We start from the raw sequence: 26,486 nt of genomic DNA on the forward strand, positions 1-26,486 counted from the left end.
GAGCGCTGTTCCATCTTAATTATTAGTTGGTTAATAGCTACACCAAACGTCGTCTATGCGCTTTAAATAGCGTTATAAGATGATTAACGATTAAGATTTAAAATGAGATTATTTCCACTCCCGGCATGCTTAAAGACTTAAACTACGTCACATAAGTCAGGAAGTTCGAAGAAATAAAATTAATAATTCTTAATTTTCTCCTTTATTGCTGTTCATATCCAGATAAAACTTGGTGAATATGTTTTTTATTGTATTATGGACATAATTAGCTGATAAGTAAAAATTCGCGAATTATCCCTTTAACTCATAATTGTTTTTCTAGCAGACATTGGTTTAACTGTACTTTTATATCTGATACTTAAAATTCTTCAGGTTTAGATGATCACATATAAATGAATAATTTAGATCATGCTATGTCTTGATAAAGTGGTTGATATTTTTTATTTGTCTACCACAATCAATATTTTATCATTAAATTGTCAACTGATTTAAGGTAGTATTGGGGGGTCTCTCACCATCTTGGATTGTCAAAAAGCAGAAAACAGTCATTCTAGTTTTTAAATGAAATTATCTTAACAAAGTATGCCAATTTTTCACAATTTGTTGCCTCAAAACAAGATCTCTGACCTTTAACTTTCTTATCATTTTAATAGTATCAAAATGTTTAATGTTTTTTTTGTACTTTTCAGCCTTGTCATATAATTTTGCTGTTGATCGTTATCACCCACTTGTCTCCAAGAAAGGATTTCTTCCTTCTCCATTTATTGACCCTCAGGGATATCCTAAAAACTTTGATTGGAATCCATTAGAAGATGAAGATTTAGCAAGTAAGTACCACAGTTATTTCCCCTTTTTATTGGTTTTATATGTTATACACGCCTCCCCTTTAATCGTATAGTGCTAGTTCAATAATTCCCACTGTTTTCTGCTTTCTCCCATGACTCTTTTTCCTTTGGCATATAAAACTGCTTTCACTTTAGATTTTATCCTTCAGCACTTTTATCTATACGTTTGGAACATAGAGCTAAAGCTTATAAAGGGAAGGGCTATATAAAAGTCATTATTTTGCTCCTGAGATTGCAAAGAGCAGTACAAAAATGTATTTGTCTTCATATGTTGAAAAGGATAAGTTGATAGGAAGAAAATTATGTCATTTTATAAAGAAATGAGATTTGGGATGTAATTTTGATGAAATTATATTTTTTTACTTAAGATAGATGCTTTATAGCATTATCCCCTAAAGATATTTTACTGACATTAACATCTTTGTTCAGAGTTTTTAGTCTATAGCTACATGCATATAGGCTGTTGTTTATAAACATCAAAATATTTAATGACATTATCTTAAAGGAGTTATTTTGCAGTTTATTATATTTGGTTTTGTTTTTTTTCAAGTAGGAAAAGCTTGAAGACAAAATTCAAAAATCAACATTCCGATATTGTCAGACTTATGATTTGTTAATATGGGACAGATGTAAATTGATAAATATATAGTACTTTTTAATTTGGATTCAAGGTGCCAAGAAAATGCTCCTTTGAGGTATTGTCTCTTTTTAAGGGGGTCAAAGAGGGGATGACATCTTCGCTAGCCAAGGGTTACGATCCACTCCCGCTCTCTTCACCCTTGGCAGATTGAGCTAACATTTGTGATATCAATGTTGCGCCATCTATCGGAAAATAAAAGACACGCCCATTCCAAATACATTATTCTTGACCAATGGTAGCACTTGAACTCTTCAATTTGGAGGTAAAAACACGGTAGCGTCTAGATTCTACACACTTGGTAAAGCCGGAAACGAAAATATGTGTCAACATTCATGCATTTATGCATGAAACATACACAGGGACTTCTATTAGTTGATTAAAAACATTCAAGTTATCACTAAATATAGTCGTATGTTTAGTGATGTAAAGACTTGTTGCACAATAAACACGTGGCAATTGTTTACAAACACTTTCTTCATCTACACGTGATCATGGTATAGGCGCTTTTTGATTGGATGCAGCGAGTTTCTACTGCAACCAATAAAAATCCTTACCTTGTGTCTCCGAAATTTTATCTCAATCCGCCAAGGGTGAAGAGAGCGGGAGTGGATCGTTACCCTTGGCTAGCGAAGATGAGGGGATGAAAGAAGAAACCAAAAATTAATCTTTCCGATTTGGTAATTCTTTTAATTAGAAAGTTTAAGAATAAGTTTATATTTTCACATCATTTTTATATATTAACTGATATATTCTATGGTGGAATTTTGATGAGTAAAAATTTCTCTCTACTTATTTAATTTTTGAAAATTAGCTTGTGAATCTTAAAATATATTCTGGTGTTTGTTAACTGAAAATTTATTTAATACCTAAAGCAAATCTTAAAACTTAAATGCATTAAAATGCATTAATAACAAGCTCGAGTAAAAAAGGAAAGGCTGATTTGACCTGATTATGAACTTTTGTAGTATTATCAATTGACGAAGAAAGTAGTACAAGTCTATTTATAAATAGTCGTAGCATGAGTCGTTGCAGTAGTTCGCTAAGCTACCGAAGAAGCAGTAGTCGATGTAGTAGCTTTAGCAACCATAGACCTAGGAGGTATAAAAACAAAGCTGCAGTGACCTAGTTTTGTATTTGAAGTGTTTTAAAGTAGAGTTAGGTGATTGAATTTTGATTAAAAAAAATTTGAACTGTGACTGTTGTTGTCTAATTGTAATTTTAAAATTTTTTGCATGTAATTTTTTTGTTACTAAAGTTTGAATTGCTTCATAAAGACAATTTGAAAAAAAAGTTTTGATTTTTTATTAATTTTGAACAGTGATTTGACATCGCTTCATTAATATTAGTGGGTGTTGAGATGTGATTATTGCTGCTTCTTAACATTTTCATGCTCAGCTGTAGTAATAGCATTGTATTTGCTGTTGATTGAACTAACCATATTTGGCTGCCCTGCCCAAGGCAATTTTAGGGGGAAAAAATCAGATGAGATATGATCGCCAATAGGACAATTATCCACCAGATACTTTTTAGCAAACTGGTGTTACAATATAAAACAACAATATGTTATTACTTTTAAGCAGAAATGGTACTAGTGATTATTTCAAAGAAAACTCACATTAGGTCCGAGACCACAATTATTTCGTAGTGCATTTCTTTTAGAAGATAAATGAAAATTAAAAAAATCCCACATGCGCTTTCTCAATGAAATTTTTTCAGTGTGTTGTACTACTTTTGGGACAAATTATATCAAAATTATAGAAAACTTCATCGGCTCTAACTCAAAATATGGACAATTTTATGTTTAGGGCGTCTTGAAATCTTTTGACAGCTTCTGAAGTGCTAATTTTTAACCTTTTACAGCTGGACCAAATCACTACTTTCCCTTAAAATTCTGGATCCAATTTTTTTTACAGTGTAATTTCATCCCCTACTTGCAATTTGAGGCATTAAACATGAAGAAATAAATTTAGAAGAGGTATAAAAATTAATGGCAAGTAACCCACTGTCAACACTAGGGACTATATTCGTGAACAACGAAAGGTGACAAATGTTCAAAGTTCTACATATAATTGAAAAATTGAACACCTTTTTGAAACCAATCTTTATATAAAAAAACTGATATGTTTCTACTTCTGCGATATTCCTTAGCCAAATAGTACTAGCCAGGTTGAATCAAAATTATTTTTTTATTCCAAATCCAAATGTCAGACATTGGAGCCTCTAGTTCTCTGTCATTTGGAGATCTATTTATTATACATGTCTAAGTTAAACTGTTGCCTACAAGCATGTTGTACTATTTTCTTTTTGATCAGATAGAAATTATCAATAAATTGATGAAAAAGTTCCATGAAATGTTATGCAAAATTAAACATTCAATGATTCAACTAATTGTTTTCGATCAATCTATCAACCTTTGATATGAATATGATGAAGTATGCACTATTGTGACTTTGATTTTTAATAAATATTTAAAAAAAAAAACACAGCTGCTATAGTTTACTTTATTTTATCATTATTAATTCTCAGTATTTGTCTATTTATATTCATTATATATATTTTAATAAGCACCTTATGGGCTGATGATAAGTGTATTTCAATTCTTATTCATTTAACCTCATAAAAAATGCTAAATAAACTGCCATACAGATTCTTTATCCTAAACAAAGCTTAGCATATATGTCATTCACATGTATACTTTTCCATATTTGTAATATTTGCTCTTGTAAATTAAACACCTATCAGCCAATGTTATTACTAAATCAGTCAAAATTTTTAATTGCTTAAAAATCTAAGGAACTATTTAAGAAAAATCAGATTATGTATGTTAATGTTTTCCAATTGTTTCACATAGAATATTAAGTCTCTACAACATACAAGGGAGGAGTAGTGATATGATATTAGCATGACAGTTAAAGTGCAACAAATCTTCACTGTATAAGTTCAAAAGATAAAATAGCAAAAGTACTAAACATGAAAGGAAAATTTAAAATGGAAAGTCCCTTATCAAATGTCTTAATCAAAAGCCCAAACACATTCAATGTATTAAAAACAACTGTAACAGTCATGTTCCAAACTTAGTACCATCCTTTCCTTAATATGTAGAATATAATGTCTTCATATGTTGAAAAGGATAAACCAATTTTGAGACGTTTCTGTCGATGGCCTTCTTCCGTTAGAAAGTGATGGATAAAACTTGGTTTTATAGATAGGTAAACCTCTCACTTGTATGACAGTCACACTGAATTCAATGATGTTAACATTATGATTCACCCTTATTACAAAGAATTGACCGTATTTTCATTTATCTGCCTTTGGTGTAAATAGTTTCTATTTTATTGAACAATATTAATTAATTTTCTTAGAACCTAGCAAATAAAACTGTTTTCTGTCCAAATCTTATTAGCATCCTTTAATTGTCATTGCTATGGGGGTATACCAATTATTTCAATAGTCTGTTAAGTGGGTATCAGCTGGATAATTTGAAATAGACATATTAATTGCTACAAAGTTATGTTTTACCACAAACATTAACAATATATAAAGTTTAATGAACTCCAGGCAAATATATAAATGGGAAATAGAAAATCCAAGTAAAATTATATGATCTTCTTGTTTTGTGCTTCATAAACATAGAAATTGGGATAAGTTATGTGAAAACCTGCAGTATAACTTTTATTCAGGAATAACAAATCAAATTACTGTAAATTCAATTTTTTTTTAACACAATTAATGCCACTGTGAGGGTATATCGCAATAATAAGAACCCACATTCTCATATCTGGTACATATATCTTAGTGTGGTACACAACACCTTGACTAGAATTAATTTGGCTTGTTTAATTTTCATAAAACTTTTGACAAAATATTTACTTTGACCCTTTGAAAAAATATAAAAAATTTCAAAAAAATAAACCACTCACTTTCTCAGAAAAAATTGATTTGATATATAGCAGTCTGACAAACACTCATTTTGAGCATTGAGAAGCTTAAGTTTTGCGCCTGTCCCAAGTCAGGAGCCTCTGGCCTGTGTTAGTTTTGTATTGTTTTTAATTTTAGTTTCTTGTATACAATTTGGAGTTTAGTATGGTGTTCATAATCACTGAACTAGTATATATATTTGTTTTGGGGCCAGCAGAAGGATGCCTCACTGCATTGAAGACCTGTTGGTGACCTTCTGCTGTTGTCTGTTCTATGGTCGGGTTGTTGTCTCTGACGCATTCTCAATTTCCATTCTCAATTTTAATATTTCCTTAACAATACAACATGATTAAAACATTTAGCTGATTTTACAGAGTTATCTCCCTGTACATGCTGTTTTTCCTGAAATCTCAATGATTGATCTCCATTCTTCAAATATCTCAATAATTAATGCATGCAATGATTTCTGAATTTACATCTCATTCATTATAACGTATCAATAAATAATAGTACATTTGATTTGCAGGAGAAAAAGGATATAATTATATATATTTATTCTGCAAATTAATAAGTAAATTCTATCTAGACTGAAGTATCTGATGGTATAAAGGAGAAACATTCCACACTAAATAAGAAAAATTTATTCTGACACATAAATATTAAAAAGAACATGTGGTATGATTGCCAATAAGACAACTCTCCACAAGAGACCAAATAACACAGAAATTAACAACTATGGGTGACTGTACAGACTTTAACATTGAGTCCTCTTGAAAATAAAAAAATCAATACAAGGAAACAGACAAATTTTTGCCTTCTTGAAACACAATTTAATACTTAATCAAAGTTACTTAATATTTATATTAATAAGTATCAGGTGGCTTAAAAAAAGCAATTTTCCCAGTTAATGAGAAAAATTTATTCAGAGTCCTAATTTCCTCTTCAAATTGAAAAAAAAAAATCCAAAAAACAAGACAACATATATATACATTCATGAAACACAATTTTTCATTGAATCTAAATTACATTTTTTTTATATGATTTTGTCCTCTTTTTCAGACAACTTAAGAAGTGTGCGAGTACCTAATACTACCCAGTCTAGATCACGACAGTATTCTTACAACATATCACGAGGTGGCAATGGATATAGATCATCCTCATTTGTCTGATCATGTGATTTCAAGTCATGTGACTTAACCAGATTATGTTGACAGTAAATTTGTCACATGATCATTGATAACTGTGATAGCAACCAAGACATTTAGTTGATATAGTGATGTCAACTGTCATCTAAAAAGGAGCAAAAATGTTAAAGATTGGACAGAATTGGAATTCCTGTACTTCTATGGATTTGTAGCATTCATATACATTTAACAAGATACTTCTGAGTAAAACTTTTATATCTCACCATACCAGATGGTTCATTGAATTAAGTCAATTTCATTTTGAAAAAAATGGAAATGTTTGTTTTTCAGAATCTTAAACATATAGAAATATTGGTTTAAAGAATTTGAAATTTTGTAATCTTGCTTTTAGCATCCCACACATTTGATTTAAAGGAATAAGGTCATGGCAGGCAAAATAACTTGTTGAAAACCAGAAAATATTGTGTGTCAGCATCAGCAAGTTATATTTTTATTATCGCACTTCATGGGCAGTACTAGTGCTGCGAGTGACGCAGATACATATTTGAAACTGTGTTTCATATACATTTTTATGCCCCACCTACGATAGTAGAGGGGCATTATGTTTTCTGGTCTGTGCGTCCATCCGTCCGTTCGTCCGTCCGTCTGTCTGTCTGTCTGTCTGTCCGTTCGTCCGTCTGTCCCGCTCCAGGTTAAAGTTTTTGGTCAAGGTAGTTTTTGATGAAGTTGAAGTCCAATCGACTTCAAACTTAGTACACATGTTCCCTATGATATGATCTTTCTAATTTTAATGCCAAATTAGAGTTTTTACCCCAATTTCATGGTCCACTGAACATGGAAAATGATAGTGCGAGTGGGGCATTCGTGTACTGAGGACACATTCTTGTTATTTATGTATATTTATAGATAGATGTAAAGTGGAAGATTTATATTCAAGTGCCTATAATCATGATAATAATCAATTTGTGCACTTTCATTTATGATTTTAAGTCATTTTAATTGTAAAGGAATCCTTTTTGACTGGTCGTCATGGTAATTGCATTTTAAACTAGACAAAGATTTGTTAAATGTTGAATTAATTATAGAATGTTAATTATATATTAAGTTTTGCCAAGGGGTCAAGATTTTTTTGATTTTTTTACCATGCATGGAAAATATATTCCAAAAACTGGATTGAGTTAATTTTCTGATATTTTTGCTGTTAGTTGAAAACATCACTATCATACTACTACTAGGTTGGATATTATAGGGTTATTGCATGAATATTGGGGAATATTGTCCCGAGTAGAATTTTATATTGCACGAGCTTGCGAGTGCAATATATGTTCTACGAGGGACAATATTCCCAAATATTCATGCAATAACCCTTTTATTGTATAGCAATATAATATTTGAGAGTAAAAATTGGTTTAAACTAAGATTTTGTCGTTGATGACGTCATGAATTTTGAAGATTTATTGCACTAGTGCAATATTAGAATTTATTGCACGCTAACTTTTGGTTACGTTCTGTGGGAAATATTATATTGCTATGCAATAATATTAAGTATTTTGAGACTTTTCTTTGTCCAAGTCTATCTATGAAGGACATTCAATGGTTGGATTCTGAAGGAGGGAAGAGGGTAAGTGAAATAGGGATCTGACATCTTAGTGAAAAGGGTCAGGTGACCTTTATGAATAGTAAAACCAAATTCTTCAAACATGACCTTGAGACCTAAATGTGAAAGCCCCTTTGGGGCCCTATTATGTTCTGCTATTGAGTGCTACTAGTTGATTTAATTGCAGTTTTAGTAAATATGCTACAGGTATTAAGTTATTGTTTTTGTCATTATTTAAATTGATAATGAAATTAAAGATAGTATATAAGTATAGACAATATTTCATGTTCTTTTTTAGCTGTCTATAGAGATATTCTACACCCATGTCTTAAAGTTTAATGCAGCTTTGTCTTTATATTATGTATGGATATATTTTTGAAGTTATATGTTCATAAACTTCTTAAAAAATACTGTGATTTTTACCATATAGATATGTTTGTAAAACCTCTGAAATTTTTTTATCATCTTAAATCACTGATACTATTTATTGATGATATATATTTGTTGTCAAAACAGATTGTTTCTCAAAATATGCAGAATATGTTAATTTTAATGCTTAAGTACTTAAATGTAAGAAATAAGATATTTTTGTTGATGCTGTTCCAGTAAGCCAGTACAGTGTATCTGATTAATTTGGGTTTTTTTTTTCAGACTGCCCACCATATCATTCAAATTTTAAGGGTTTTATTTTCATAACATTGTTAATTTTAAATTTGATTTTATCACAATATCCAGAGATATGCAAAACTAGCAAATTTCTCCTTCATCTCTAATATTTTGTATTGAATTTATATTGGGTACATTTAGGTATATATAGAAAAAAAAAAGAAAATATATCTATCCATACCAAAATGATGTTAAAGAGGTCTTTGAAACAGATTTTTATGTGAATCGCCTACAATTATTTTATATGAGCATTTTGTGATATGTATTTTTAGTCTTTCAAAATATGTAAATACAGATGACCAATTTTACAATATGTCAATTTTGACATTAAAATATGCAACAATGATGTTATTTATTGTTCTTATATTTAAAGTGAAACCACATTTATCACCATGAGCTAGAAAGCCTAGGTGGTTGAATGCTCTTAATAGTTGGGTACTCAGGAGAAGAGAAACCCAAGTTTCTTACACCAATAAGCACTGCCTACCATGATATACTGAGAGTTGTGTAACAACAGTCAACCGATTATTATGAGCTGGTAGATAGAAGATTTTAACAAGCTAGTCACTTGTTTTAATTTATTCATAAACTTTCTATAGTGTAAACAAAATAAGAACAGGGAGATGCAGGATATATAAAGAGTGACTAGTTTTATAAAATCCAAAGGAAACAGAAACAGAAAAATATCAAGTATTGAAAAAAATTCAGAAAGGGAAAATCAGTAAAAACTGACAAAATCATACACTATCAATCAAGGGAACATAGTCAAAATCATACTCTATCAATCAAGGGAACATAGTCAAAATCATACACTACCAATCAAGGGAACATAGTCAAAATCATACACTATCAATCAAGGGAACATAGTCAAATCATACTCTATCAATCAAGGGCACATAGTCAAAATCATACACTATCAATCAAGGGAACATAGTCAAAATCATACACTATCAATCAAGGGAACATAGTCAAAATCATACACTATCAATCAAGGGAACATAGTCAAATCATACTCTATCAATCAAGGGCACATAGTCAAAATCATACACTATCAATCAAGGGAACATAGTCAAAATCATACACTATCAATCAAGGGAACATAGTCAAAATCATACTCTATCAATCAAGGGAACATAGTCAAAATCATACACTATCAATCAAGGGAACATAGTCAAAATCATATACTATCAATCAAGGGAACATAGTCAAAATCATACAGTATCAATCAAGGGAACATAGTCAAAGTCATACACTATCAATCAAGGGAACATAGTCAAAGTCATACACTATCAATCAAGGGAACCAAGGGAACATAGTCAAAGTCATACACTATCAATCAAGGGAACATAGTCAAAGTCATACACTATCAATCAAGGGAACATAGTCAAAATCATACTCTATCAATCAAGGGCACATAATCAAAATCATACACTATCAATCAAGGGAAATTGTCAAAATCATACACTATCAATCAAGGGAACATAGTCAAAATCATACACTATCAATCAAGGGAACATAGTCAAAGTCATACACTATCAATCAAGGGAACCAAGGGAACATAGTCAAAGTCATACACTATCAATCAAGGGAACATAGTCAAAGTCATACACTATCAATCAAGGGAACATAGTCAAAATCATACACTATCAATCAAGGGAACATAGTCAAAGTCATACACTATCAATCAAGGGAACCAAGGGAACATAGTCAAAGTCATACACTATCAATCAAGGGAACATAGTCAAAGTCATACACTATCAATCAAGGGAACATAGTCAAAATCATACTCTATCAATCAAGGGCACATAATCAAAATCATACACTATCAATCAAGGGAAATTGTCAAAATCATACACTATCAATCAAGGGAACATAGTCAAAATCATACACTATCAATCAAGGGAACATAGTCAAAGTCATACACTATCAATCAAGGGAACCAAGGGAACATTGTCAAAATCATACACTATCAATCAAGGGAAATTGTCAAAATCATACACTATCAATCAAGGGAACATAGTCAAAGTCATACACTATCAATCAAGGGAACATAGTCAAAATCATACTCTATCAATCAAGGGCACATAATCAAAATCATACACTATCAATCAAGGGAAATTGTCAAAATCATACACTATCAATCAAGGGAACATAGTCAAAATCATACTCTATCAATCAAGGGAACATAGTCAAAATCATACACTATCAATCAAGGGAACATAGTCAAAATCATACTCTATCAATCAAGGGAACATAGTCAAAATCATACACTATCAATCAAGGGAACATAGTCAAAATCATACACTATCAATCAAGGGAACATAGTCAAAATCATACACTATCAATCAAGGGAACATAGTCAAAATCATACACTATCAATCAAGGGAACATAGTCAAAGTCATACACTATCAATCAAGGGAACATAGACAAAATCGTACACTATCAATCAAGGGAACATAGTCAAAGTCATACACTATCAATCAAGGGAACCAAGGGAACAAAGTCAAAATCATACACTATCAATCAAGGGAACATAGTCAAAGTCATACACTATAAATCAAGGGAACATAGTCAAAGTCATACACTATCAATCAAGGGAACATAGTCAAAGTCATGACCAAAAGCTGAATGTACACTATGCCAAGCTCTAACCCAACCATTAATCTAGAAAAGTAGTAAACAAATTAGAAACAGACTGTGAAAGATCTGCCATCAACAAGTAATTTTAAAATGTGACAAAACATTGGAAACTATTCCTTGCTCGCTCTATCACATTAAATATCTTTGAACCCCTGGTTCTTTGTCAAAACTATACCTCAATATTAATTTTTAAAAAGTCTACATCACATTGAATGTATTTAGGTTGAAGTCTATATAACCACAAGTTATTTGGAGCAGAACAATTTGTTAGGGACGGACAGCCAATCTTTCATCTAGGAAGTTGAATATACATTATGACACACCCTCTAGTGTTGGTTAATATACATGTCAAGTATAAACTTTGAAATCATAACAGTTCTCAAGATATAGTGGGTTCATGATCGGTACCATAAGACATGAGTCAACTGAAACCAATTTTTTTACCTTGACTATTGACCTAGGAATTTGTTCATACATTAAGACTCAGCCCCTAGTCAAGTGTGCTTAATAAAGTTGTCAAGTATTAATTTTGAAATCATAACAGTTCTTGAAATATACAACAGACACAATCTGTACCATATGACATGGAGTTGTCAAATGAAACCAAAAATGTTGACCTTGAAGTTTGACCTAGTCGTACAAACATTATGAAACACCCTCTGGTGTTGGTAAATAAACAGGTCAAGTATAAAGAGTATCAAGAGATAGAGGGGACATCATTTGATAAGGACAGACTGGCCATAATAGGTCGACCTGCCACTAGTCTTGCAAAAACTCCTCACTTTAAAAACAGGCATGGTAAGATAATACACATCCAACAACAATGAATATCTGTCTCTCTTGTTTTACGTTTGTGTAGTATAAAACCTAAAGGCATGAATTTGTAAACAAGATGATGAACATTTTTAAGTATTTGTTATAATATAAATATAATTTTGAATGCTAACTAAGTACACATGTTGCTTATGATATGACCTTTCTAATTTTAAAACCCAATTAGACTTTTGACCCCAATTTCACGGTCCACTGAACATAGAAAATGAAAGTGGGAGTTTCAGGTTAAAGTTTTTGGTGAAGGTAGTTTTTGATGAAATTGAAGTCCAATCAACTTGAAACTTAGTACATATGTTCTCTATAGTATAATCTTTCTAATTTTAATGCCAACTTAGATTATTACCCAATTTCACGGTCCATGGAACATGGAAAAGGATAGTGCGAGTGGGGCATCCGTGTACTCTGGACACATTCTTGTTTGAAATGTTGAATTATCTCTTATTATTAGTAATAGGATAACTATATTTGGTATGTGCGTACCTTGCAAGGTCCTCATGCCCGTCAGACAGTTTTCACTTGACATGACATCATTTCATGGATCAGTGAACAAGGTTAAGTTTTGGTGGTCAAGTCCATATCTCAGATACTATAAGCAATAGGGCTAGTATATTCGGTGTGTGGAAGGACTGTAAGGTGAACATGTCCAACTGGCAGGTGTCATCTGACCTTGACCTCATTTTCATGGTTCACTGGTTATAGTTAAGTTTTTGTGTTTTGGTCTGTTTTTCTCATACTTTAAGCAGTAGGTCTACTATATTTGTTGTATGGAATGATTGTAAGGTGTACATGTCTTGCGAGTAGATGCCATCTGATCTTGATCTCATTTTCATGGTTCAGTGGTCAAAGTTAAGTTTTGAAGTTTTGATCTTTTTATCTAATACTATATGCAATAGGTCAACTATATTTGGTGTATGGAAATATTTTATGATCTATATGTCATTTGTGCAGGTTTTTTTTTTACTGTAACCTCATTTTCACGGTTCATTGCACAGTGTTAAGTTTTTGTGTATTGGTTTTTTTCTTAAACTACAAGTTATAGGTCAACTATATTTGTTGTATGGAAGCATGGTTAGCTGTACATGTCTGCCTGGCATGGTTCATCTGACCTTGACCTCATTTTCATGGTTCATTGGTCTTAGTTTAGTACTTGGTTAATGTTAAGTTTATGTGACAGTTGTAATAAAGCTTTATACTTAGGACTATAAACATAATATCAATGATTAGTAAAGAAGGCGAAACATTTCAGTGTGTGCACTCTTGTGTTACAAATGCACACATTATTTCCAGCTACACATAGTTCGGAGTCTTCAAAAAGGATGGATACTTAATCTGAAATCAAGGACTTGTATACTATACTAATACTTGCATTAACTAACTTATGTTCATCCATTAACAGCAACGTATCCAAATTTGAAACCTGATCAGTTTAAATAATTTTTCTCTATAGCACTTTATATAGAAAAGCATACTATTGTTTATATTTTCGATAAACCATTCACAAATTTTAAAGTATTAATGTAAGACGATCGTTAATTGATTGGGTTTTGCAATTTACAACCTTTCTAAGAATTTCACGGTTATTCAACTAAATACGAGACGTGAAAGCTAAAAGCAATTACTGCATTTATAGAAAGCTATTGTGGAGAACTATGCAACGCAATCTTTTCATCTTAGAAAACTTAATATTGTCAACGAAGAATAAATATTTTCATCCGTTGTATCGATTACAGAGGCTCTGTATGTATGGGATATTGACCAAATACTACATTGTTTTGTACTAGTATTGCAAATAAAGGCAAAAGTAGTATACCGCTGCTCGATAGTCATTAAGGTATCCGACCTATATTCTGTTCAGGTCAGGCGCGTAGCAACCCGTATGCAAAAACGCGCAGTTGCGTACAAATAAAAAATTTCACAAAAATAAAAATATGGTAAATCTAGTAAGAATGAAGAATAAAGTAATGAAGTTAATAAAAAAAAATATACAAATATGTTAATGCTCACTTTGTAGCTATATTCCGTTCCGAAAACTAGTCTTCCCTTTTCATTTACGAAATCAGCATCGTGATTCTGTTGCTGATGCTTACTTTAGCTGTTGGGGACATAATCTTAAATGAAATGCATGAATGATGCCCATGTTACAAAAGACGAATTTCGATCTAGAATTCGGAGATGGTTAGCAAAATGGACTGGAGATTTTGATAACATTCCTAACAACCTGCAGGAGTGTTGGCTTAGAAATTAGTTTGTTTTCTTATGTAAAGATGGTTCAGCATGATTAGGTAACAAATAAGTTATACCTCATCAAGCCATTGTAACCCACTACACATAAGAAAAGAAAAAACAAATTAAGCCAACAGTACGGGTTTCTTTGTTTTTCTCTGACTATTTTTTTGCAAAGTTTACTTGTTTCTTCTAAAAGTAAGATTTCTATGAGGTCATTTTAAGTCCTCGGAAATTGCGAGAATGCAGGATTTTGCACCATTTACCCCCAGAAGTTCTGGGGCCTTGAGCGGCCCCACCCCCTGCCGTATGACTTCCTTCTCCGGCATTGCGTACACATCATAATTGACTAGCTACGCCCCTGCAGGTAGTTTCCTCCGTTATATTTCGGAGCACTCCCACTTGGGGATATACGGTTTTAAAATATTTACAGATATTTACAGTGTGGTGTGGTGCTCAAGTTTAAAAAACCTTATTTACAGGTAAAACTGTGAATTTTAAGAACAATTGTTTAAAATTATGTGCTATTTACATCATTTATGATTCTCCTAGGTTAGAGTTTATGATTTTAAAAACCGTGTTGATTCCTTTTTATGAGACATTACTATCATATGTTTAATAAATTAAAGGATTAAAATGTGAAAGAAAAAGAATAAAATCAAAGGGTAATAGGTAAAAATAAGTTGATCAAAGAAAAAACAATAAGAATGGGATTTAATCTATGGCAGTATGATAATAGCTTTTAAGAGATAATGTTACCAATTAAAAAAAAAAAAATTAAAAAAAAAATATCATGAACTAAAAAAAAAAGAAGAAACCTTTCATATATCCTAAAATTTGAGTAGAAGGTGAACTCCTGCCAAGGTCTTAGAATATAATTAGATGCAAGCAGCTAATCTAGTCGTAGATGGAGGTAGTTAGCTTGGCATTCCATGCAGACTGCTTGGTCCATCTGTCCTTTTTTGTATATATGCAGTTTGTATAGCTGGAAAAAATTACAATGTTGTTGTTTAAATGTAAATTCACTTTGCTGAGGGTCTTAAATAGAAGTATTTGGGTGTTTCAGCAGTTTCACTTCAGCCTCTACTTCATGTATCATCGTGTTTGCATTTTGGTGCGCTCCTTGTGCATTTGGTGACAGAAATTTTGAGACTGTTTTTCTATTTCTATCAGATCATTTGCTTTTAGGTGGGATAGGCTAGTTGTTAATAGCTTCGAGCAGTCCATTATAATTTAAACACATCCTCCTCTTTATAGTTAGCTATATCACCTCTCCCTTTTAACTCGGTTAAATATGGAAGTTTGTTCATCTGTTTTAGTCGAACACTCTCCAGAGACTCACATTCCTGCAGAAAGTGCTTAATGTCCTCCTCAGCTCTGGTACATAGCTCACATATTCCTGATATTTGATTTTTGCTAAATTTTGCTTAAGTTGTTTGTAGCATGTAGGTTCCAGTTAAGAGCCTACTTTTTAATTCTGCTTTTCGAATGTCATTCTGATTGTTTCTGGCAGCTTTCCAGATATTATGTGGGTTTTCAGTAGGATTTTCTTGGATTGTCAAGTACTTAATCGTTGTTTTTATCAGACATTCCTCTTTCCAGATATTTGACCAGTATATATTTATGACTTTTTTCAGCATGTTTTTCCATTTGTATTTTGATTGCGGGTTTTCTAAAATTTCTTTTGGATTTGGCAGACTTTGTTTATTTAAAATTTTGTCTATTCTGTTATGAAGGAATCTGTGAAGTCCTTTCCGATTTCAAGTTCCCATTGTAGGATTTTCTTTTCTATTGCATTATCTAGCCGAGAGATTATAAGGAATAACGAAAACATATTTCTGTCTAATACAGTTTAAACTGGTTCCGCTCCTAGGAGAATATATAGAACAGAGGATGCAGTCCTTTCAGGTAGACTAAGAAATTGTCTAAATATTTTCCTCTGTAGTTTTTCCAGCTCGTATATATCAGCTTTTGTGCAGATTTGTACTTCCAGACCGTAGAGATATCTTGGGACTACATATGTTTTCCAGATTTTGCAGAGTACAAACGGGCACATTCCTGTACGTGCATGTAGGCCAGATACTAGAAGTGCATATATGGTTTGTCTACCAGTTTATAGCCTTTCATCAGTGTTTACTTTGCTTTTGACGTTCCTTCTGATACCAAGATGTTTTAGCTTGTCTACTCTGTTGATTTGTTTCTCACCGAGGGTGTATGCTTTTTGTTGGTAGTTCTTTCCTTTAGATGTACATAGGACTTCTGATTTTTCTGGGTTTGTTTTCACCATGTCTCTCTTTGTATGGAATTCAATAATATTGAGCATTGCTTGTATATCCTGTGGTTCCCCTAGTAAAGCAATGTCGTCCGCACAGGTTGGTGAAGCTACGCAGATGGTATCTATCTTTGCTCCAAGGTGACTGCCTATGATTGCATTTAAGATAGTGTTGTTATATCTTTTGTACAGGAGAGTAGATAGTCTAGCTCCTTGACGTATTCCTTATTGTATGTTTGACATGTTGGGTTGTTTGGTCTCTCCATTTAACTTGTAGTGTCATATTGGTACAGATGTTTTTCAGTAATACCCACATATCTCCTCTTATCCCATCATGGAACATTTTGTTCAGCATTATTTCATGGGTAACAGTGTCAAAAGCTTTTTCTGCGTCTAATGTTAATAGTTCTAGTACAATCTTTAGGAACTTGTATAGCATAGTTGTTTCGGAGACTATAAAAGCTGTAAATAGGCTTGACGCGCCTTCTGTGAATCCTCTCTGTAGAGTATTATGTGATGGAAATAGCTCAGGTTCTAGTCTGTCTTTTATTATTGTTTCAAATATCTTGGAGAATATACTAGTGACTACCATACCTCTGTAGTTTCCAGCTATAGTTTTATCTTTTTTCTTTTTCAAGACAGGTGTCAAAATTCAATTTTTTAGACTCTGAGGTACGTCTAATTCTTCAAAAATTTGGTTTATAATGTCAGGTATTTCATCAGTGATTACACCAATGGTATGTATGTAATGTTCAGATACAATGCCGTTTTTTGATCGGAAGCTTTGCTTGTATTTAATTTCCTAATTGCAGATTCAATTTCTGTTGGTGTAGCTTTTGTTATTTCTTTATTTTGAATGTCCAATTCCGGTATTATGTTATTTTGTAATTTTAATAATTCTAAACACTCCAGGTCAAAAATATTTTCATCAAAGTTTGGTGTTGCCAGTGTTTCAAAATGTGTTTGCCAGGCTGATAGAATCTTTTCTCCCTCAAATGCTTGGTTTCCAATATATAATTTATCTGTGTTGGTATCATGTTTCGATCTTTGTTGTTTGACAAGATTATGAAAGGTTTTGCTGTCTTTCTGGGAGGCTTGCATGATATTGTTGATATTTTTTTCTTTCTTGGAGGCATAGGCTTGTCTTTGTAGCTGTCTTAATTTTCACTCTTCGCTTGTGAGATTGATTTTTTCCGTATCAGCGTTTTGATGACTATTAATTTTCCTTTTCCATAAAGTGTGGGCACCCATAATAAAGATTTACCGAAAAATTTTCGGAGTTCACCGAGGTGTCAATTTTTTCAACAGCTCGGTATTTTCCGCCTAGTATACGAAAGTATAATTTTTATTTTTAAAATGATGCTTTAAATATCAGAAACGATATACTGTTTCAAAATTTAACACCAACATACATAGAAACAGACTACTTTATAACAACTGCCATGTTCCCGACTTTATAAACGATTAAAAATGGAAGAGAGAATATCTTGTAGTAATGTGATCTGACGATACAATCCTTTATCAATGCATTGACCACTGTTTTTTTTATTTCTGAATACAACAATTGTTCTAGCATTGATTTTGTATTTTGCTCATAGTAATATAACAAAAATGCAGAGCTCTAAGTAAAATTCAAACAGGAAAGACAACCAAATGGCTGAAAAATATCCAACAATAAATTATTTTGATTATTTTGATTGAAAACTGTGGTTCGCTCAGTTAACTTTCAAGCACCAATTACATGTATATTTATTTAAGTGCAGTGCAAATCTTCCAAAAAATAATAATATATACTTAGTATTAAAACTACCAATTAAACAAGAATTCGGTACTGGCATAAAAACAAATTATGTAGTTTAAATGATGAAGGTTGATATATAATTTTGTAGCTAATTTTAAGTGTACCTCCCTCTTAAATACCTGTGATACTTTAGTTTGGCTAAAAAATAGTTTACTTGAAATCTCTTTAACGTATGTGTTCATATATTCCGGTTCTGATCATAACTGAAAAGTTTGTTCTAATGCGCATCTGGTGCTGTACAAATGCCATCATAACTGTTATATTGGAGAGAAAAAGTCTCCAAATTACTTCCTTTCCAGTTTGGTTTGAAATTGTTTAAACTTCACTTCAATAAAGATTTTATTCTTTAAATGTTTGAAAACATAACTGCTAAGTGAAAGTGTATAGGATAATTTTAACGTACTCTTATTAAAGGAAACATGAATAGCCATTTTTATCGATCAAGAAATATACCAGTACTCTATTGGTTTCCTGTCGTATTCTAACAATAAAAACCATGTTGCGATTTCAATTGCGAAAGACTACACTGCATATATTGGAGAAAACGGTGATATAGTAGCTTCTTTTAATTCTATCTTAATTTGATAAATGTTCTCTTTGAATTATTTTACTTTCCCTTTTCATTTTTACATTAAGTTTATTAGATTTGTTCATTTTAATCAATGCCTGTCATTAACAACATGATGGCATTTTACAATTTTAATGGGTTCTTAACCTTGTTAACCTAAATTGATTGAGGTAAGTATCGCAGCACGAGTTAAATAATTATTCTCCAATTTTAATGAAAACAGGAGTTGTTAAATTATTGTACGAAAAACAAAATGTGCCAACCGCAAGAAACAACTCCTTAATTAAGATTAAAAAAACCCACGAAAATACAAACAAACAACATACAAGCTTGTGTTGTGATGTTACAGTATTATTTAAGGTTAGAGTGAAGGTTGTCGCCTTTTAAAACTTTAAAACTCGCTGCAATTGTTTGCACCTGTCCTAAGTAATGGAACATACAGTTCAGTTGTTGTCGTTTATTTATGTGGTTCATAATTGTTTCTCCTTTTTTAATATATATAATAGATCATACCGTTGGTTTTCCTGTTTCGATGGTTTTATTCTTGTAGTTTTGAGGGCTTTTTATAGCTAGCTGTTCGTTGTTAGCCAATGTTCCGTGTTGAATACCGTACTTTGGCCTACATTGGTTTACTTTTTACAAGTTGTGACTTGGACTAAGAGTAGTGTCATTGTTATGCATGTGGTATATTTTTAGGAAATGCACTGCTGGGCAAGGAAATATGTATATTCAACACGTTACCAGATAGCAGTACATAATCTCTTCTGCCTGGAAGTCCCCACGGAATAGTAAAATTCATATCCCGTTTGTTATATAATTTTTTTTCACACTTTTAAGACTAGCTAATGACGAATGCTATAATTGGATTCTAAATCTTCACAATAAAGTGTTTAATGTAGAAAACCACAAAGAAACGTTAATAAGACTGCAAGGCTTCTTGAAATTATCATATAAGTCTAACATGCTAGAGACTGTAGATCTCTGTGGCCTGTACATATTACATATTAAAACACGAAAGCCTAGATTAAAAACACATTTTACGGATGCTATAAGTCCGTGTGAACTTAAAGAAGATGTAGAGTAGACTAGCCCGATGAAACAATGTCAAATACGAATTACAAAAAGAGTTCTATACAAATGTAGGTCAGCATACACTCCTCAACTACAGCCAATTTAACCCTATTTAATAATCGCCCCAAGTTTAAGAGTTCTATAGATCAGCATACGCTCCTCAACGACAGCCAATTTAACCGTATTACTTAATCGCCCTAAGTTTTAAGAGTTCGATATTTCAGCATACGATCCTCAACGCAAACCAATTAAGCTTAATTGCCTAAAGTTTAGAAGTATGTTCACTTGAAAGATTACATCAATACGAATACACGACGATGACGATGGAAGTTTTTAAGGTTTATGTGGACCCTTTGGATAAAATGGCTGCATTTTCACCTCAAAAGCTACTCCGAAATTTGTGTTGTTTTGTAAAAATGATAAGATAACATAATTTGGACTTCATATTTAGATTTTTTGTTTATTTTATTACTTATATTCCGTCTTCTTTCATCATGTTTTTCCATCATAGATACCAGAATTGAAATTTTGTATTTGTGCCATACGTGCGTTTCGTGTATAAAAGAACCCACCAGTGACGCTCGAATAAAAACGTTAAAAGCCCAAACAAAGTACGAAGTTAAAAAGCATAGATGATCAAAACTACAGCTAATGTAATTTGTTCCTGAAGTCGAAAAGACTTAGTATTTTGAAAAAAAGTTTTGTAAACAGTTAATTTATTTAATTATGACCATATCATTGATAATTCATGTCATCACTAAAAATGATGACTACTAGGCTGGTAATACGCTCGGGGAATGAAAAATCCACCAGCAGTGGCATCGACCCAGTGATTTTAATAAATACAACATAGATACCAGGATTGAAATGTTGTATTATACCAGACGCGTGTTACGTCTAAAAAAGACTCACAAGTGACGCTCGAATGCAACAAAATTAGAAAGCCCTAACAAAGCAGGAAGTTGGAGAGCATAAAGGACCAAAAATTAATAAAAGTTGTGCCAAATACAGATAAGGTAATCTATTTCTGAGGTAGAAAAGTCTGCGTTTTAAAAAAATGAAAATTTTGTACGGACTGCTGTACTGGCGATACTCTGGGAACATAAATACTCCGCCAGGAGTAGCATCGAACCAGTGGTTGTAAAAAAAACTCATTATAGATACCAGGATTGGAATTATGTATTTGCTTCCGACACACGTTTTGTCTATAAAAGACTCACCAGTAACGCTAATCCACCGACAAAAAACCATAAACCTCCCCTTGGAGCTAAATATTTGCTACAGCCAATGAGTAACGACGCGTTATGAAACCAGATCAATCAATAATTTGAATAAAAGAACATTTCATAAACTCCATTTTTATAAATTTTATAATCGATTTAAGGGAACAACAATCAAAAGTAGCATAAAGTCCCTTAAATTTCGTCTGACCTCTTGACCATTGCAATACATGGAACCCACATATCTTAATCTGGTATTCTTGTAAGACAAATACATGTACTGTGAATTTGAAATGAAGAACAACAATAAAAGCGCTGTTCATATGCTTTGTGTGTGTGTATGTGTGTATCATTTTTTCAGTATTTTATTTGCTGTGCATCTACTGAATGTTTTGGTCATGGATGGATATCCCATATCGTTTTGATTTATACTATAATAGCTCAAGCTGAGTTCAATTGTTGTTTATTTGTATCTGTTTCAACAGTATCTAAATCTATATTTTTATAAGTTTGGTATTCAATATAATGAAACCCGAGTGAAGAATTTTTTCTACTAATCGATATTATTAGTAAATCAAGACAGTGATAATTGATGAAAAGCAATTACACTTTAGATTCCAAAGAAAGTAAATCTATATATATATATATATATATATATAAATGCAACAAGCTGTCACAGTGACACCACACACATAGCACGAAGAAATACCAAACAAATAAAGTTACCACACTTCGATGTCCTCTAAGTTACAATTGGATATCCTTTAGTGTTTTCCCTATAAATATGTACCATTTGGCTTTGAGCATTTGAACGCTGCGGAAGTACGTCCAATTAGCACGGAACATAACACAGGAATACGGCTGTAATTATTTGTTTTAAACTACAGTAACGATTTACTGTTAGGATCGAATGTTTTTGTGTGCGATATGGCAGGAAAAGTCAAAGTAAAATAACTATATGAATGGCATTATATTTTGACTCCAGGAGATGATAGCATATCGGTAGGTGTCTTTATTCATTTTATTTATACATTATTGTATTTGTCATTTTTTGCTTATTGAATAGTTGCAATGTTGTTTTTTTTTTTTTAAGTCTGTCTGTCTTTACCATATACATCGTCTTGGATTCTATTTATTTATAATTAATTACTTCCAAATCAAATATTTGCGGTTGTGGGAATTCGTAAATTTGATCTTCAGCTGGGTAAAATAAAAGACCTTAAGATACTAGTATGTAATTGCTGCATCCCAGCCAGGTCCTAGGCATTAAGAATTATAAAATGAAAACAGCAAAGTCAACTTTGCCAGAGCGAGTTGAAACCTCAGTTTTTAAAAATTTCTATATTTTTGTAACCGGACAATTTTAGAAATGTTTGTTATGAATTATATCAAAAGCGAGGTACTGACTACTGAAGTGATGATAACCTCGGAGACTAATAGTCCCACACAAGAGGTTTTGACCGAGTGCTGTAAATAAAGAAAACAACACGTTATTAATTTAATATAAGATTATATCTGCGGCACTAAAATCAAAATAATGTATTAGGATATGCTTATATATTATGCTCCTGGGAATAGTTGCCTTATTACCTAGTCTAAACTCCATGCATTATGTATTTTTGGGTTTGTTTTTTTGTTGCTTAATTTTGTTTCTTGCCCTTACGTTCGAACCATTTACCCATTATTATATGCTGTATAAACCACATCCAGATTCCCTTTTATAATATTAAACCAAATCATTATTATACATTCTATTTTCTTTTTTTTTTTCATTTTCCACGGGGCCATATTTTAATGTTGTAAAAAAAAACTTATTTCAAATGAGAAGGACATTTTAAGTTTGATATCACATTATGTTTGTTGACTATGGTGATTGGTCACGATACTGCTGATGAGAGGTTTAGCGCTATAAAACCAGGTTCAGTCTACCCTTTTCAACATTTGAAAATGCCTGTACCAATCTATAAGAATATGACAGTTATTGTCCATTTGTTTGATGTCTTTTATTATTTGATTTTGCCATTTCATTAGGGACTTTCTGTTTTGAATTTTCCTCGGAGTTAAGTATTTGTGTGATTTTAGTTTCTACTACAAACCATTGTAAATAATAACACCTGTATAAATTAGATTTAATTTATATATCATATTATAAGAGGGGGCAATACCTTTTTGTGTTAACCTGTTTTTGGCGTTTTTCAAGGTGTTGTTAACTGTTATCTGGTATCAATTTAAGCTGTTAACTGGTTTCAACCCACTTTGTTAACTGCTATCAGCATTTTTGCATTTTATGTTAATTGTTTTTGCCAAAATCGAGGTTTTGTTAACATTTTAACCGACCCCCTATTGCCTCCCCCTCTTATAAGGATGAGAGTTCTTTTTGTAATGACTTCTTCCTCGAACTCATTAGATATTGTGCAACGGTTTAGAAAATTTCTGATTAAAATCGAATCATTATAACGATATGTTATTATCATCTCAATATTTTCAACAAAATTACAACACATTACGCAAACTCATGTATTTGATATTGTCGGTTTTACATTAAGCAGAGACTACGTTTTATAGGAATTAAGCTAGCACCTTTGTGACTATATTTTTCAACGGATTTTGGGCTCGACATTTTGCTGATGAGTTGGTAAGTTAAACTTAACTCTAACAAATGATAATGTTTCATACTTTGCAATTTAGTTTCAACGTGTTCTTATTTTTTAAGACAAGTATTACACTTTTTGTTGGTTTATTAAATGCTTTTTGGTTGCCACTGATTTTTGAAAATTATAAAATACGCTAAGACAATCTAATAAGCCAAAGTTTGGTTGATTGATAAGTGTTAAATGCCACTTTCATCACTGTTTGCTATTTCGTGTTGGTCAGTTTGAATTGGCGAAGGAAGCCACGTGCACTATGAACTGACGAAGTTCGATAGGAAAACTGACAATCTGTGGCAATAAAGGTTGCAGTTGAACGTCCCTGTGACGTGCTTAACCCGAACTTACAACCATTGTACTGACATTGGAGGCATAGGTGAAACTACCTTAAAAAAATAATTAAAAATTTGACAAAACTCTGTAACAACAAAAAAATCAAAAAAATCAATACACATTGCAAATTGGTCTATACAATTCAAATGACGAGAAAAACATCATAGCTGTTGCTGAAGATGCACAAGAGGTTCATAGAATAGAGATTAATTGCCAAAAAGTTAAAAAAAAAAAAAAAAAAAAAAAATTAAAAAAATCCAAGGCGGAAAGTGCCTAATCAAAAGGTAAAATTGAAAGCTCCAACACATCAAATTAACGGACAACAACTGTCACATTCCTGACTTGGTACAGGAACTTTCTTATGTAGAAAATGATAGCTACAACTCGCACTTGTATGACTGTAACATAAAAGTCCAAGTGCAGAATAAATGTTTAAACATAGAGAAAAGAGACAAATGGGCAAAAATAAAGAGGATAGAGAATAAGTGACAAAATAAATGAAGAATAGAAAAATTATCAAAGCTTTAAATATCAAAGAAATGAGGGATTCGTGCAGACCCTCATTTGGAATGAGGTGGGTTTTTTTTTATTTTGAAATAATTACTTAAAGTACACGTTGTGAACGTCGTCATTTATTTTTGTTTTGTTAAAAAGTGTTAATGACATTCTCAACAAATATGTTGATGTCATCAATAATTAACAGCATATATGTCAAATCAATGATAGACTGAATCTTGGACTTTGGTGTGTAAGCCAAGCCGAAAGATACCAGCTATTAATCGTGTTCTTTTGTTTTGGATTTTTGAACGTTTTGGCCGATCATCAATATATCACTGAAAAGAAATAGATTGTCGAATTGTATATCTTCTATCACTTTAATTGAAACCAATTGTGTTATTTTACAGCATTTGAACCCCAAAAATGTGAATCTGCTCTCAATTTTGTCAATTTAACGGAACTATAAACAACTTTCATACAAGTAAAGGTTTAGTTAGTTTTAAAATATGGTTTATCACTTTATCCGACGTCTGACATTCCAAAATTTGACAATACCGTGTAAATTTTGACCCTCGGACTGGAGTATTACAATAACAAGGGAACATGACCATGCATCAAAGTTTATCTAGAGTATATTATAAACCTCTAATCATGATCAATTGGAACTGGCATTTCTCACGGGAAAATTGCCTGTCAAACTATTTAGAATGCACTCTCAATCTAACTTGTACTTCGCGTGTAATTTCCCTAATCCTTACGCCTACTTAGAAGGTTTAAAAATGAGCAAAATTAAGACGAACAGCGACAATTTATCTAATGTAGTTCGAATTAAATTCTTGATTGTTGTGACATTTTTGCTAACATCGATCGATTAATCGATATAAAAACAATCACAGTCGTAGAAACGGCAATAGTATCTAAGCTATAATTCATAATGACATATTCAAGCTTCTTGGAAAAAGACAACTTTAAGTAGAATGTTGATTACACATATATCAAGAGATTGAAAATTGGCTTTTGATTTTATGGCTTTTTGTAGACAAAATCAATCTAGGTTTGACCTTTGAACTTTAACCCGTTGATCACTCATATGTGCTAAATTTGATATTGTTTTGGAATTTTTCCCTTTTATAGTTAAGAATTTATGAATTTTAGTCGTTATTTTCAGATTGTGACATCTTTATACATTCCTCTTAAACTCAACAACCATGGAATAAAAGTTAACTAATAACTATTAATCATTGCCGTGAGATCTCCATTTTTAATTTTTTTTTTAATTCCCACCTAAACACATCTTGCTTTAAAAGAACCAACACTCTGTAGATACATATAGTTTGGATTTGCACAGAATCGAGCATCTTCCTATGAATAATAGTATCTTTACACTAAATTCTATAATTCTATAATTTATGCTAACGATGGGTTGTCAGTGAAAAAAAGCGTGATTACAACTTTGTACATGGAGCTAAATTTGGGATATAAAGTCCAACTGTTGACATTGTTTCTGGTCTGTCATTGTTACGTTTAAGCTCAAAATAAAGTTGTTTTCTCTTTTGCATGGTTGAC

At 32.0% G+C, this 26,486-nt stretch overlaps 1 protein-coding gene across 4 annotated transcripts in view; it reads left to right on the forward strand.

Moving 5' to 3' along the window:
- LOC143058589 (uncharacterized) overlaps positions 1-9,158 on the forward strand; it is an 83,538-nt gene extending 74,380 nt beyond the window's left edge. For 3 of the 4 annotated variants that reach the window (XM_076232072.1, XM_076232071.1, XM_076232070.1), the window contains exons 23-25: positions 690-827; positions 2,451-2,583; positions 6,463-9,158. In XM_076232072.1, coding sequence (XP_076088187.1) covers positions 690-827; positions 2,451-2,583; positions 6,463-6,490 — 299 coding nt within the window. In that variant the 3' untranslated portion in view covers positions 6,491-9,158. The remainder of the gene's footprint in view (positions 1-689; positions 828-2,450; positions 2,584-6,462) is intronic. The other variant, XM_076232073.1, reaches the window with a different exon arrangement.
- The last annotated feature ends 17,328 nt before the right edge of the window (positions 9,159-26,486 follow it).

The sequence above is a fragment of the Mytilus galloprovincialis genome, chromosome 14, assembly GCF_965363235.1.
Source record: "Mytilus galloprovincialis chromosome 14, xbMytGall1.hap1.1, whole genome shotgun sequence".
In the NCBI taxonomy this organism is placed as follows: domain Eukaryota; kingdom Metazoa; phylum Mollusca; class Bivalvia; order Mytilida; family Mytilidae; genus Mytilus; species Mytilus galloprovincialis.